The sequence below is a fragment of the Ovis canadensis genome, chromosome 2 (assembly GCF_042477335.2).
Source record: "Ovis canadensis isolate MfBH-ARS-UI-01 breed Bighorn chromosome 2, ARS-UI_OviCan_v2, whole genome shotgun sequence".
In the NCBI taxonomy this organism is placed as follows: Eukaryota; Metazoa; Chordata; class Mammalia; order Artiodactyla; family Bovidae; genus Ovis; species Ovis canadensis.
The window spans coordinates 145,783,276-145,799,255 of NC_091246.1; the positions used below are offsets into that span (position 1 = coordinate 145,783,276).

The 15,980-nt window shown below is 39.6% G+C and overlaps 1 protein-coding gene across 6 annotated transcripts in view; it reads left to right on the forward strand.

Annotated features, from left to right (window-relative positions):
• The window catches only part of ABCB11 (ATP binding cassette subfamily B member 11), a 106,002-nt gene that overhangs the window by 59,052 nt on the left and 30,970 nt on the right, over positions 1–15,980 (forward strand). For all 6 annotated transcript variants that reach the window (XM_069577313.1, XM_069577309.1, XM_069577314.1 and 3 more), the window contains 5 exons: positions 1,512–1,715; positions 3,635–3,805; positions 4,289–4,490; positions 6,350–6,425; positions 9,651–9,753. In XM_069577313.1, the coding sequence (XP_069433414.1) occupies positions 1,512–1,715; positions 3,635–3,805; positions 4,289–4,490; positions 6,350–6,425; positions 9,651–9,753 (756 nt within the window). The remainder of the gene's footprint in view (positions 1–1,511; positions 1,716–3,634; positions 3,806–4,288; positions 4,491–6,349; positions 6,426–9,650; positions 9,754–15,980) is intronic.

Below are 15,980 nucleotides of genomic sequence, written 5' to 3' on the forward strand. Positions count from 1 at the left end.
GACAGATTCTCTATCAGTGAGCCTGGGGATAGGAGATTGAAAATGGTGATATATTGGTCAAATACAAACACCTAGCAAACACTGACAGCACTTTGACATCTGCATAGTTCAGTTAATGATTTGTTTGGTTTGGTTTTTTGGCTGTAACCTGCGGTATGTGGGATCTTCCCAGGGATCAAAGTCTGACTTAATGATTTTTTTTTTTTTTTTACTAAACCAAATGGACGATTTCTCTCCATTGTAGTTGTGTTCAATGAATAATCAGTTCATCTGCTCAGTGATGTAACTGAATGTACAGATACACTCAAAATGGTATTGCTGCCTTTTCAGTGAGGGAAAATTTCCATTTCTTTCTTTGTATTATAACAAAATTGTTATTATTCCCAAAAGTTCTCCAAACACTAAGTATAAGAAAGCTTACATGGCTGGAATTAACAGAGAACAGCTCTTGATTGTTACTCTGAGATGTTAGGTCTAAAAATAATGACATTATTTTTGCAAACTACTTAGTCTCTTTCTCCTTCTGTTTGTCTGACTGTAAATATAGACTGAAATTTAAAAAATATTAATAATTGCTATTTATCACATATTATATGTCAAATACTTTATAGAGATCATTACTTATTTTCACAGCAACTTCCAAAGATAAATATTCCCATTTTACAAATGAGGAAGCAACTCTCAGAGAAATTGAGAGTTGCCCCAGATTTGAACCCAGATCTGTTGGATGTCAAAGATTATGCTCTTTTCACTCTGCCTCGTAATCATTCTTGTTAATATCTCCTTGATGCCTTGAGATAGAATTATTTGTATATTAAATGACTTCTTCCATGCAATGAGCTCTGTATAATGCAGGTACTGTCAGAGTGACATGTCAAATGTGATGAGGTTTTCTTCTTTCACAGACACTTTACTCTCTGATTGGGTATTCTTTGCTACATACCACTATAATTATACTCTGAATATATAGATATCATGTTTTTTATATAAAATGTTTATATTTTTGCTGATAGTAATGTTTATTTACTTATCCCATTTATAGTTTCAATTGCATTTGAACACCTGAGTGTCATTTGATGAATCAGGCCAGAAAGTAAGATTTTGTTCTAAAACATACACATATATGCAAGATAGAGACCACTGGTCATTTTCTTTGTATCTTTTGAAGTTCATTTTGGCTTCAAATCAAAAGATAGAAATATTTAAAATATGATGAATAACTGACTGTACTCTTCATTGAGAAATTAAAACTTTTTTCTATTCTTGGGCCAATCGAGTTAAACCGAGTAACCTTTATATCAATTGTGTTTCTACAATGAATTGTCCTACAGCTATACTTGATTTCAGCTTATATTGTCATCCTTATACTAAAAAAATATTATAAGAGGAATTGTTTTACACAGTCTTGTGGGTCTCGTTTTTTCTCCTCATAGATCAAGTACCGCACAGTAGTAGTATTCAGAATGTTGAAGGATTCCAAGAGAAGTGATGTTGTGATTTTTGTTCTCTAGGTGACCTTGGATGGCCACGACATTCGCTCTCTTAACATCCAGTGGCTCAGAGCTCAGATTGGGATAGTGGAGCAAGAGCCTGTTCTGTTTTCCACCACCATTGCAGAGAATATTCGCTATGGCAGAAAAGATGCAACGATGGAAGATATAGTCCGAGCAGCCAAGGAAGCCAATGCCTACAACTTCATCATGGACCTGCCACAGGTACCCCAGCCTCTCATCCCAGAATTCATAGAGGGAAAAAATTACATAGTAATACGCATTGCTTTTCATTCGCATTCTAAATTATCAATGTCACGGTTTCATTTTGTGCCTGGAAATGTACTTTGAATTCCCCTCTTTGTCTGAAAATATGTTGTGGTTAATACATTAAAATCTACCAAACGGCAGCACCTTCTTTTAGAAGCTGGCTTTAACATAGAAACAGTTTCCTTATTCCACCTATTTAAACATTTGTCTAAGCAGATGATAAATTTGTCGTGTGGTAGTAACTTTCACAATGCTCTTTTGATGTCTGCAACTGGTACTGTTCTCAAATTTTCTGGTGTTTGGGCTGCTAATACTGTGTCTTCAGTGCTGTGTCTCACATACTCAAAATTTCCTCATTTATCTTCATTTTATATGATAGCAATGACAAAAAACCAACTCAGTATTATACTTGTATGGATTTCTTGGCCAATGGTCTGCTAAATCAAAGAAGAATTATTATTACTATTTAACACATATATAGTGCTCACTACTGGAGAAGGCAATGGCAACCCACTCCAGTACTCTTGCCTGGAAAATCCCATGGAAGGAGGAGCCTGGTGGGCTACAGTCCATGGGGGCACAAAGAGTCGGACACGGCTGAGCGATTTCACTTTCACTTTTTGCTTTCATGCACTGGAGGAGGAAATGGCAACCCACTCCAGGGTTCTTGCCTGGAGAATCCCAGGGACGGAGGAGCCTGGTGGGCTGCCGTCTACGGGGTTGCACAGAGTCGGACACGACTGAAGTGGCTTAGCAGCAGCAGCAGTGCTTACTACATATCAGGCACTTTTCTAAGCACTTCACATCTATTAGTTCATTTAACTCTCCTAATCATCCTGTCAGGCAGCTATATTATTATCTCCACCTACAGATGGAGAATTGAGGTTCCAAGAGGTCAAATCACTTGCTCAAGGCAAGGTTCTCATCCAAGGTGGTCCTGGTTCCACAGTCTGTGCTCTAGAATATGTCCTTCTCAGCCTTCCAAAATGCTTGCATGAATAGGATTGCAGCTGTGTATATGACATAGTCTAGTGGTTAAACAATATAAAGCTTCAGAATCAGACTGCCTCCGGACAAATCCCACCTTCTGCACTTTTAAGATTTATGAACTTGGACAAGTTACTTTACCCCCTCAGACTACAGCATTACTTTATCCATCCGTTAAGGAGCATAGCAGTACCTGCCTCATGGCATATCAGTCAGGACTAAATGAGATGATATGTGTAAAGAGTTCAGATCCACGCTTTCTACATGGTAAATTCTCAACTCATGTTGCTAATATAAGTGAGATAAGAGACTGACCACATCGCCCCCTTGTGAGATTCCAGTGTAATACTGGGCATGCAAGATAGTAACTCTTCGCTGTTCATGGTAGTGATTATAAAGCTACTTTGATCTTTCATTCATAATATATAGACAACTTTAGTGTTATGTTTTTCTGTGTTGTCTGGCTAGAAGAAAGAGACAAGGAATTGACATATGCTTTAATCCTCTAAGATGGATTTTCAGGATGCTGATTAACTTTTATTGTGGTAGAAACATTTTACTTGAAGTTGAGCTAAAAAGAAACACTTCTATCATCCAGAATAAAAGAATAAATCAATATCTTTATTTTACATGCAAATATTGATTAGATAATAACCTGTTTCAGGGAAGGGTTTTTTTTTTTTTTTTAAAGTGAAAGATGGATGTGTGAAAACTCCTGCTTGAGGAGGAAGCTAGAAAGAACCTTTGTAATGAATGGATCACTGTCAGGATCCATCAAATTCTTGCTCTTCATCATTGATGTTGCTTTGTAATGAATGGGTCACTGTCAGGATCCATCAAATTCTTGCTCTTCATCACTGATGCTGTTGATGTTGCTTTCTTCCTAGCAATTTGACACTCTTGTTGGAGAAGGAGGAGGCCAGATGAGTGGCGGGCAGAAACAAAGAATAGCCATCGCTAGAGCCCTTGTTCGAAACCCAAAGATCCTGCTTTTGGACATGGCCACCTCAGCTCTGGACAATGAGAGTGAAGCCATGGTACAAGAGGCACTGAGTAAGGTTTGTTGAGAGTCTAAGTTCCTTTCATAAGTCCGTGTGGAAATTCTTGTGTTGTAGGAAAGGCCTCTGTGAAGAGAGGAGAAAGAGAGACAGAGAGAGAAAGTGAGAGAAGGACTACATGGGCCATTGTATCTTTTTGGAAAATATTGGCTCACCACAATGTTCCTCAGAGTTGAATAGAAGACATATGATTTGCTTCTAAAGGGGGCACATGTAAAATTTGTTACGTCTAACTCACAATATGTGATTTAAAAAATTTACATTTTGGGTGTAAGATGTCAATTAATAGCAGCACCTGGAGCAACGCGTGATGTGCTTATTAGCCACAAGAAAGTACGCTGATATTTTCTAACGTCTGTTTAGCCTATTTAAGAATCTTCTTAGGGATCGAGCCTCTGCCTTACTTGTGGATTCTGAGACAGTCCAAATGGCACTGTCAGCTTTGTCTTACAGTCTGACTCAGTGCACTGTATATTCTCACAGGTTCAGCATGGGCACACAATCATTTCTGTCGCTCATCGCCTATCTACAATCAGAACTGCCGACGTCATTATCGGTTTTGAACATGGTACAGCAGTGGAAAGAGGCACTCATGAAGAACTGTTGGAAAGGAAAGGCATTTACTTCACTCTAATAACTCTGCAAAGTCAAGGAGACCAAGCCTTTAATGAAAAAGACATAAAAGGCAAGTGCCCTTTCAGTTATGCTTATACATTATGTTAAATAATTAGCATATATGATGTTTTTGGATTTCTATGCATTTTAATATATAGTGTCTTAGTTGTTCTCCTCAAAGCCCTGGGGGACATTACATAGATGATAAAGGAAAGAACAGACACTCAGGAGGTTTAGTTATTGATAAGTCATAGTGCTAAAACCCAGGTCTCCTGCAGAAGAAACTTCAATTCCATCCCCTTTTTCCCCCTCACACTTTGCAAGTAAGAGAGTCTTCCTAGAATGTCCTGCACTCAGCATGAGCTCTCTTCTTATTGGTTGAGTGAATTAAACAATGACTAAAAAGTTTTATGCATATTTTCATTAGTGTAGGTAGATGCTTCAGGTCCTAATGTACTTGCTCCTTTTCAATCTGAATTTTCTTTTTTTTTTTTGGCCACATCATGTGACATGTAGGATCCAATTCTCTGACAAAGGATCAAACCCATGCCCCCTGCAGTGGAAGCATGGAGTCTTAACCTCTGGATTTGGTGGCTTACCTAAACCTATGTTAAGCATCTATCACAAACTTTCTCTCCCATATCAAATCTGGATTTGTTAACACTATTGTGTAAAATGACTGTATACATTGAACACGTGATTTATTCTGAAAAGATTTTTTTTTTAAATTTGGTTCATCTACTTTTTTTTTTTTTTTGCCACCTCTAGTGGAAATAGATGGGGAAACAGTGGAAACAGTGTCAGACTTTATTTTGGGGGGCTCCAAAATCACCACAGATGGTGACTGCAGCCATGAAATTAAAAGACGCTTACTCCTTGGAAGAAAAGTTATGACCAACCTGGATAGCATATTCAAAAGCAGAGACATTACTTTGCCCACTAAGGTCCATCTAGTCAAGGCTATGGTTTTTCCTGTGGTCATGTATGGATGTGATAGTTGGACTGTGAAGAAGGCTGAGCGTCGAAGAGTTGATGCTTTTGAAGTGTGGTGTTGGAGGAGACTCTTGAGAGTCCCTTGGACTGCAAGGAGATCCAAGCAGTCCATTCTGAAGGAGATCAACCCTGGGATTTCTTTGGAGGGAATGATGCTAAAGCTGAAACTCCAGTACTTTGGCCACCTCATGCGAAGAGTTGACTCACTGGAAAAGACTTTGATGTTGGGAGGGATTGGGGGCAGAAGGAGAAAGGGACGACCGAGGATGAGATGGCTGGATGGCATCGCGGACTCAATGGACATGAGTCTGAGTGAACTCCGGGAGATGATGATGAGCAGGGAGGCCTGGCATGCTGCGATTCATGGGGTCGCAAAGAGTCGGACATGACTGAGCGACTGAACTGAACTGAACTGAGTGGATTTCTCAGACTTCCTTGGTGGCTCAGACAGCAAAGAACCTGCCTGCAATGCAAGAGGCCTGGGTTTGATCCCTAGGTTGGGAAGATCTCCTGAAGAAGGGAATGGCAACCCACTCCAGTATTCTTGCTGGAGAATTCCATGGCTACAGTCCATGGTGTCAAAAAGAGCTGGACACAATTGAGCAACTAATGCTCTCACTTTTTCTTTTCAGTAGGTTTCTCACAAGATTTTTCTGTCATTCATATCAGCTATAGCTATAGGTATCTATTTCTGTGGTGATAACACATAGGCTGCCATATAATTCAAAAGATTCAATCTTGCTGAGTATTTTTAATTTTTTTTATTGTTAGAATGTGCTGGACAAATGTTAGCTTTTAGTTATTGCAATGAAGTTAACAGGGTATTTGAGATCAGACATAGTAACGATATGCTATGCAAATATAGTAAATAATCTTATTTTGCTTTGATTCTGCTTATTGTATACACTAAGGGATCACTCGTGTTGTATTGAATAGGAAAAGATGAAACCGAAGATGCCTTACTTGAGAGAAAACAGACCTTTAGCAGAGGGAGCTACCAGGCTAGCTTAAGGTAAGCTCAGGCAACGGGGCAGATTTTAAAGTTTTCAGATGCTTTCAGGAACCCTCTGCAGCTAAGATCTTCTGGCAATATCTCAGGTACACTTGGAAAGCCCTTATACACAGCCCCAGATCCTGTGTAATATGAACATGCAAATGAATCATAGGTCGCCATACTGACATTTCTGTCTCCAACCCATAGAGGTTTTCAAATTTTGGCTTCTCATTTTATTGAGGGTAGGGGGTCATGATAAAGACACTCTGTAGTTAAAATGTTGTTTATTGAGCTTAGAAAGGGGATTTTAAAAAATCTGTGTTTAGACTTGTCTCCCAGAGTTAACTGTGGTATGAAGCACTGTCTTAAATGGAAGTCAAATTCATGCCTTTAGCTCCATTCTTTAACCTACTGAGCTGCAATTGAATTACAAATATTTCTGTTCCCAGAGTTCCCCATTCAAGGTCAAATCGTTCTTTAACTAGATGAAATATGAGATGTGTCATCTAACACTTAAAGCATATTTTCCTAAACATGAACTTTTTTTTCTGGGTCAATCTGTGGGTATTGACTTCCAAAGAATATTTTTGGAGCATGCTGTAGCAAGACTGTAAATTTAATCTTTCATTCTGGTTTAAAAGTTTAAAAAAAAAATAGTTCCATTAATGTTAAAGGTCTGTATATTAAGAAAAATTCTGCCCAGGGGTATTTGCATGTATTTATGAAAATGTTACTCAAGATCTTTTTTCCTTAAGTTCAGAGACTATTTGTAGGCAGTAGATTGACATTTCTCTTCCTTGTCCCTTATCATTTCTAGGATATTTGATTCAAGGCTGTGCTCTAAACAAAGGCTCAATTTATGACTTGCTCATTCAAGATAGCTAATTGTTTATTGAAAAATGGTTAAACAGGCTTAAAATATAATATTCTAGAAACAACTCCAAGTAGTTCAAACACAGATTTGTTTACTTTTAATATTCAAAGACTAGTTAACTGGGTTTTATGCTTAGGGGTTTTATTTTTCCTTTTAAGAACAGGTCTATTCAGAAAATTTCAAGAAATGCTAGTTTCATTGAATTTTTTCAGATAATAAACAATAGTTCAAATGTAAAAGCTATAAAAATTGCCAAAATTGTTGGGTAATTTTTAAGGACATCTAGCATGAATTATTTCACCATTTTTTTTTCTGATTGGAAGGAAAAAATTATAAAGGTCATCAGAATCACAGTTTGAAGATATCAACTAACTTCTTAAACCCAGAAAATGACTAGGCATCTCTTTTGATCACTAAGTTAAAGGTTGCAAAGAGGAATGTATCTCATGGTGAGGTCAAAAGAAAATAAATAATTTCTTAATTTTTCAGATGAACAGAATTTTTCCCATTCTAAGTAGTTTACTTAACAGTTTGCTATTAGGCCCAGATAACTGTTTTAATATAAACATTTCTTATTTGGCTATTAGTTCTTACAAATTCTACATTTTGGTGACTAGGGAGAGAAGCCAAGAAATACAACCTGTACACAGAAAGTAGCTATTAACCTCCTCCAGAGAAAGACTTATAGGTCTGAGTAAGAAAGTCTGTTAAAAATATCTTATTGTGTATGCTGACAGATTTTTTTTTTTAAGAGAACTAATTGAAATGTTAATTTGTATCTTATTTTCTCGGTCTGATGCCTAAGTCTCTCTTTGGTAATATATTTTAGATTCAAGAACAATTTCCATGGATGAGAATAATTTCCTAAATAATAATGTTGAGAGAGTGAGAACATATATTCCCAAATTAGCTGTTTTAGTTTCCCATGAGAAGTGGTACACAGCTTCTGAGGAAGGGAGGGGCAGCCGTTGCAGGTTCTGCAAAAGGGGAGTGACAGAATTCTAATGCTGGTGTTTATGGTAGACCAGAGCGGGCAGGTCGGGCCCCTGCCTCGCACCCTTACTGTTCATGGTCTCCTTGGGGCAGCTTATGCTAGACAGGTAGAATGCTGGATGAATGGGCAACAGGGAACGAGAGAAAGAGAGATTTAAGAAACATAAGATTAAAGTAGTAGAAGGGATAAGGATTGATGTCTTCCCTGCTCAGAACTGGGAGGTAGTCAACTATATTTTGATGCCCTCTTCTTCTCCACATACTGCTTGTCTGCCAATGCTCTGAGTTTCTTTTTTAGGCCCGAAACCTTCAGTCTCAGCCCTCTCTTGCACTCAGCTCTCTCTAGCTGACACGCAGCTATCCCTCACACCTTTAGGAGTTGAGCTCTTGACCTCAGTTACCTAACTTAAAGATATGACTCTATTGCTGCAGAGTTTCAGGCCAAATGGGATGGGCTTGGGTGTCCCAGAAGCCAGTTTGGTAGCAGGAAGTCCAAGTGGGGTGTGGTTTCATGCCTGATCACAATGAGAGTTTGAGCAAGAGCAAGAGGGAGGACTTGACGGAAATGCACCTGTTGAACCCGGTGACTAAGAGGATCAAGATGCCATCAAATGAACGTGGGAATAAGTGAGGGTCATGAAGTTGATGCACGGCTGTCTTCTCAGGGATAGGTGAGCATCTGTAATAGGCAGGTGCCACCTTGGTGTTTTAGCCTAGCTTAATCTGAATACCAGAGAAGGCAATGGCAGGCCATTCCAGTACTCTTGCCTAGAAAATCTCATGGACGGAGGAGCCTGGTAGGCTGCAGTCCATGGGGTCGCTACTAGTCGGACACAACTGAGCGACTTCACTTTCACTTTTCACTTTCACGCATTAGAGAAGGAAATGGCAACCCACTCCAGTGTTCTTGCCTGGAGAATCCCAGGGACGAGGGAGCCTGGTGGGCTGGCGTCTATGGGGTCGCACAGAGTCGGACACAACTGAAGTGACTTGGCAGCAGCAGAATATGCTAAAGCAAACATCAGGGAGAGAGAGAAAGAGAGAGATCAAAACTCATCCTACAGTCCTAAGGGAGGTAATAGTGATGGGCCATTGCCATTGCAGCAATAGCAGAACCGTGTGGGTTTGGGATAGATTTGAGTCTTGGATGCCTTTTTTTTTTTGGTGGACTAGTGAAACAGCTTTGTCCCTTCTCTTCCTCCCTCTGTGTGTGTACTCTGAATCAGGGTTTAGCTTGGTGCCGTAGCAACCCGACTGATAGTTCTGTCAAACCCACTCAGGAAGCTCCTGCATCTGACACAGGTGATGTAAACTTGGAACCAACTGAGTCCTGTTCCAACAAGCCACAGACTAATTCATTTTCTTTTTACTTACAGAGCTTCCATCCGACAACGGTCCAAGTCTCAGCTTTCTTACCCGGGACATGAATCGTCATTAGCACTTGTAGATCATAAGTCTACGCATGAACAAGACAGAAAGGTCAGACACCAATGGCTCATGGGGGGATGGAAGAAGTCTCTCCTAGGGACTATCGTATGCCCTTTAAGCTTAGAATCTGAGTTTTCAAGGCCTCTATTTAGCAATGTTTCACTGCTGCTACTGCTGCTGCTAAGTCGCTTCAGTCATGTCCGACTCTGTGCGACCCCATAGACGGCAGCCCACCAGGTTCCACCGTCCCTGGGGTTCTCCAGACAAGAACACTGGAGTGTGTTGCCATTTCCTTCTCCAATGCATGAAAGTGGAAAGTGAAAGTGAAATTGCTCAGTCACGACCCCATGGACTGCAGCCCACCAGGCTCTTCCGTCCATGGGATTTCCCAGGCAAGAGTACTAGAGACTAGAGTGGGGTGCCATTGCCTTCTCCTATGTTTCACTAAGTCAAACTAAATGGGAGGCCCCATTAAGACCTGAATGAAGCTCTAAATTTTATATCATGTTTTACATAATATTTTAAGAGAAGCATAAATAATAAAACATTTTTAAGAATACATGGTAACTAAGATGAAGTATTAAAAGTTCACTGATAATTCTTATGTGAGCCATTCTAATAAACATAATCACATGTACTTAGCAGACTATTTGATTATGCAGGAATCCCTTTCAATTTCTTAAGACTATCTGAAAACTTTCCTTTGTAAAACTTTAAATCTCTTTCTTAAATAATTATAATAATTATAAAGTATTTGATGCAAGTTACTGCAAATTTTAAATTAATGGGGACTGATTAGGTTTTACAGACATTTGTTTACTTAATACAATTTTATAATAATTGTTTTAGGATACATTTTAAATTAACACTATTAATTTTAACACTGTTCAAAGCAACATAAAAATGAAATAGATAGGAGAAGAATCAACACATATAATGGCGCCCCACTCCAGTGTTCTTGCCTAGAAAACCCCATGGGCGAAGGAGCCTGGTGGGCTGCCGTCTCTGGGGTCGCACAGAGTCAGACACAACTGAAGCAACTTAGCAGCAGCAGCAGCAGCAGCAATATTCAACTTTGTTCATCAGGATGTCCGCTGCTGCAGTGGACACAGTCTAACCTTCATATAAGGTGATCATCCCTCCTACTCAGAGCCTTTCTTAGTCACTGAACTTTATTCTTCAGCCCTGATCCTCTCATTTTCAATCCCCCATTACTCTTCATTTCAGTCTTTTCATGGCAATTTTCTTATTGAGGCTTATTTCAGATCATGTTGTCTTATCCCATTACTAAATTACAAGCTTCTTAAAGTTAGTAACTGTTATTTGTGTTTGTATCAACTTGGACATCTTGCTTTGCCTGGAAACTCCTTTATCTGGTTACCATTAGCCTACCAGGCTCCTCGGTCCATGGGATTTTCCAGGCAAGGGTAAGGAGTGGGTTGCCATTTCCTTCTCCAGGGGATCTTCCCGACCCAGGGGTTGAACCCGGCTGTCCCACATTGTAGGCAGACGTTTTACTGTCTGAGCTACCAGGGAAATTCTGGTTACCATGAGACCTAGTAAACATTTCTGTTTATTTGCCACATATAAACCTAGAACCAACTGAGTGCTGTCCCAACCTTCTCATAATCTACAGACTCTTTCATCTTTCTGTTTAGTTACAGAGCTGCACATGGTAGGACATCAAGCGATTTTTAAAACTAGGATGAAAAATTAACTTTTTATAGTAAAATAAAGTCCAAACCACAAGATTTATCAAAGAAAATGAGTCAGAGAATATTTTAATTACAAGCACATCCATTATGCATGATGTAATTTCAAATTATCTTTAAAACATTTCAGTATGAGAATCCTTTTGGGGAGTAATTATGAACGCTGATTCACGATGCCCAATTTGGAACAAAGTACTACATACGATTTTATGGCTATGATGGAAGGATTATTAAGGCTCTCTTTTGCTTTTAAGATATTAATAATAAATAGCATTCTTAATTATCTAATGTTGTTATTGTTGTCATTGTTCAGTCGCTAAGTGGTGTTTGCCTCTGAATAGTCATTCAGTCACTAATTGGTATTCGACTCTGAATAGACAGTGTTCTCAGTATCTGATACAGCTGGTTTAAATAAACTTCATAGAGGAACACTTTGTCTCAGGTACAGCAGGGTGGATCCAAGGAGAGAAAATGTTTAGCAAGCGTGGTTGCTTACTGCATCTTGCCATTAAGGACTCAGCACCTCTTCTCATTCTAGAAATAGTTTTTTCATTTATATCTGTGGTACTGCCACCCATAAGTATAAGAGGCATTATACAAGGAGTTTAATAAGCTTCAAGGAAGAAAGAACCAAACACTACATTGACATTTCAAACATAACAGCACCAATTGTATTCAATTTTTTTGCATTTTTATTTTTTCCCCTAGTTTCTGGGAAAATATTTGACAACAAATACAAGAGAATTAGGAAGGAAAAGAAAATCCAATTTTATTATTGTTGAAGCTGGCAGATGGCTCAGCACTGTTGCAGAGAACAATCAGATTTCCTGAAGATCTGACGATCAGGTTCCCAGACTTCTGATGCAGGGAAAACTCAGAAGGGAGTTATTTAAATAAAAGGAAATCTAAATCAAATACAGAGAGTAGTTCCAGAGAAAATGAAACTACTCCCTAAGTATTCTACTCATCAGCATTGCCAATTAGAATATAATAAATAACTCAATTAAATGGAAACCAAGAATCTGCCTGCAATGAAGGAGACCCAGGTTCAGTTCCTGGGTGGGGGAACAATCTCTTGGGGAATGGAATGGCAACCCACTCCAATACTCTGCCTAGAAAATCCATGGACAGAAGAGCCTGGTGGGCTACAGTCCATGGGGCAGCAAAGAGTTGGTTGTGATGGAACATCTGAGCAGAGAGAGTGTGATTTTAAAAGGATGACACTTTGATTTCTTTCTTTAGTTAAGGGAGGAAAAGGGAAAAAGTGACAGAATACTGCTCATTTGTATGAAAATTATCTTAGAACTTTTCTGACTTAAAAATTAAATATTTTAAAAAAGGAAACAGCAGAATCAGCATTGATAGAATTTAATATAAGGACTTCCTATTCAGAGTAAATTTTAAAGTATGTTAGATATTTAGGTTATTTTAATCCCAAGTAAATTTTAAAGTATTTTGATAGTTAACTAAATTCTTTAAGATCAAACACTGGTAAAAAAATTTTTTTTTCATATTTTGATGAAGAAGCTCTAACCTGACTGTTGTTTGGGAGTTGTTCTATTTTGTGTGGCAAGGCAAAAAGGTTTACTTATATAAAGGCGTTATCTCCACCTTGTGGTCTCTTTGGGTTTTGACTCTGAAAACTTGAGATGGTTTCAAAAGTCTGTGCTTCCAAAGTATAAGTGGGGTGTCTGACCAAACATTTCATAGTTAGCTGGTGACAGAGCCAAGACTATAGCCTGTTTTCTCTTGGTCTCCAAGCTATACTCTTGGCTTTCATAAATCACATCACAGTTATAATGCTAATAAAATTGAGATTAGGATTAGGGGAAAACTGCAGGCTAAAGCTTCCAGTCTCTGATATCTAGGCACCTCTTTCAGAGGAACTAAAAGATAGAATATGTATGAGATTGTGTCAAGGTCAAATATTAAAAACCCATCACTTCATCACAGCTAACTTATAGTAGGGTTTAGGCATTGGTTAGGAGCTAGGACAGGGTTACCCAGGTGGCTCAGTGGTAAAGAATCCACCTGCCAATGCAAGAGATGTGAGTTCAGTCCCTAGGTTGGGAAGATCCCCAGGAGAAGTAAATGACAACCCACTCAAAAAATCTGGAAAATCTCATGGGCAGAGGAGTCTGGAGGCAAGGCCCATTGGGTTGCAAAGAGGCGGACACGACTGAGTGACTGAGGACGCACACACGTAGGAGATAGGACAGGAGATCTATAAAAACGACTGCTAGCATTTGATCATTTGGAAAGTCCCTGTTTCTTGGTCATAGTTACCATTTCCTATCATCATATCTTAAAGTTGTCATCAAGGCAGGAGACCGCCTATGGGTTGGCATGAAGAAATCGATGTAACAAAATATAGAAATCTGGACATGAGATTTAAGCAGGAAGTTATATTTTTACCTGAGCTACACAGGATATGGATGGGAGGAAGCTGAGAAAAGCCCTTTGTTAAGCATTGAACCATCTACCTTGTAAGTAAGTGATCAGTATTTTTTAAAATAAATGTGGGGTTTTTTTGCATTTATACGCCACGAGCATAAAAGCTTCATTCATTCTTTCATCCAATGAACACTGATTGCACACCTAACAAGTGCCAGATATTATCTTAGGGATGCAAAGATGAGCAAGAGCACTGCCCTTCTTCCTTCACTGGAGCCGCTGGCAGGATACTTCTTACGTGTGATAAATAAGTGAGCACTGTGCAACTTATCATTGACACAATAGAGGAAGGAACTGCAGTGAGGAAGCGGATATAAACTTTTATAATTTTGTCTGTCTGTGAGTTACTGATTTGCTGTGAATTTATTACATCTATGTATATATACTTATCTATGTGTATATATATATACACACATATATATATTTTGGGGCTTCCCTGATAGTTCATCTGGTAAAGAATCCGCCTGCAATGCAGGAGACCCCAGTTTGATTCTTGGGTTGGGAAGATCTGCTGGAGAAGGGATAGGCTACCCACGTCAGTATTCTTGGGTTTCCCTTGTGGCTCAGCTGGTAAAGAATCTGCCTGTAATGCAGGAGACCTGGGTTTGATCCCTGGGTTGGGAAGATCCCCTGGAGAAGAGAATAGCTACCCACTCTAGTATTCTGGCCTGGAGAATTCCATTGACTGTGTAGTCCATGGGGCTGCAAAGAGTCAGACACCACTGAGTGACTTTCACTTTAATACGTATCTTTAGCCTTTTAGCTTTTTTCAGATGAGTTAATTTGTCTTTAGCTTTGCAAAATCCCAGAGGAAAAAACCCTTCTGTATATAATGACTTCCGTTTTCTTTTGTTCTTATACTACTTTTAGTTCAGTTGCTCAGTCGTGTTCAACTCTTTGCAAGCCCATGGACTGCAGCACACCAGGCCTCCCTGTCCATCACCAACTGCCAGAGTTTACTCAGACTCATGTCCATTGAGTCAGTGATGCTATCCAACCATCTCATCCTCTGTCACCCCCTTCTCCTCCTGCCTTCAATCTTTCCCAGCATCAGGGTCTTTTCAAATGAGTCAGCTCTTCACATCAGGTGGCCAAAGTATTGGAGTTTCAGCTTCAACATCAGTCTTTCCAATGAATATTCAGAGTTGATTTCCTTTAGGATTGGCTGGTTTATTCTCCTTACTGTCCAAGGGACTTTCAAGAGTCTTCTCCAACACCACAATTCAAAAGCATTGATTTTTCAGTGTTTAGCCTTCTTTACGGCCCAACTCTCACATCCATACAGGGCAAAGGCTAACAGAGTTTTGCCAAGAGAATGCACTGGTCATAGCAAACACCCTCTTCCAAGAAGCTATCAAGTTAGCCTGACGCAATTTTATGGATGCTGGAGAGTACATAAGAGCTGTGTCAGAGATAAAAGACTTTACTCAGAGCGTGAGCGGGAGCCAGTGCACAGCATTTCCGCTGACTCCCCAGCCTACCCCGACTTCTCAGCTGATGAAAGAGAAGTAGGTGACACCAGCAAAGGAGGGGGAAGAGGAATCCTAGGCTTGAGAAACCTGGTGTTTTTATAATGGACGATAAGCCCTTGTCTTAGGATGGAAGCACTATCCCCCTCCTCCAAGGCTATTTGCTATACCAACATTCTTGAGAAATTCTTGAGAAAACAGCCTCAGCAAAGGTGGTCAGTGCCTCTTTTCACCAGATGTGCAGAAACACGAGAGAGCCATAGAGAATTTTGTCTATTTCTTTCCTTCTGAGGAGGAGAAGGCAACTGAGCCCCAGAGAGCCAAAGTGCTCAGTGATATATTCCACTCGTGGCCACGTTGGACTCATCCAAGAACCACATTCTTTCCACATGCCCGTTTCCCCCATGCTTTCGCAGGCACCTTTCTTCCTCTCTGCACTGATTTCCTAGAGTTGAGTAAGACATCAGAGATGAAATTATTGAAGGATTTGCTGCATGAGTGAGTAGCAATTACTGAGGACAGACCAAGAGAGAACCTGAAATGGAGGCACTGACAGATCCATCACCAAGCAAGCTCTCCCTCCATCCTATTTGGCTTGCAACTAGAATATGGACACCAGGCTTTTATTTCAATTGAACTGGTA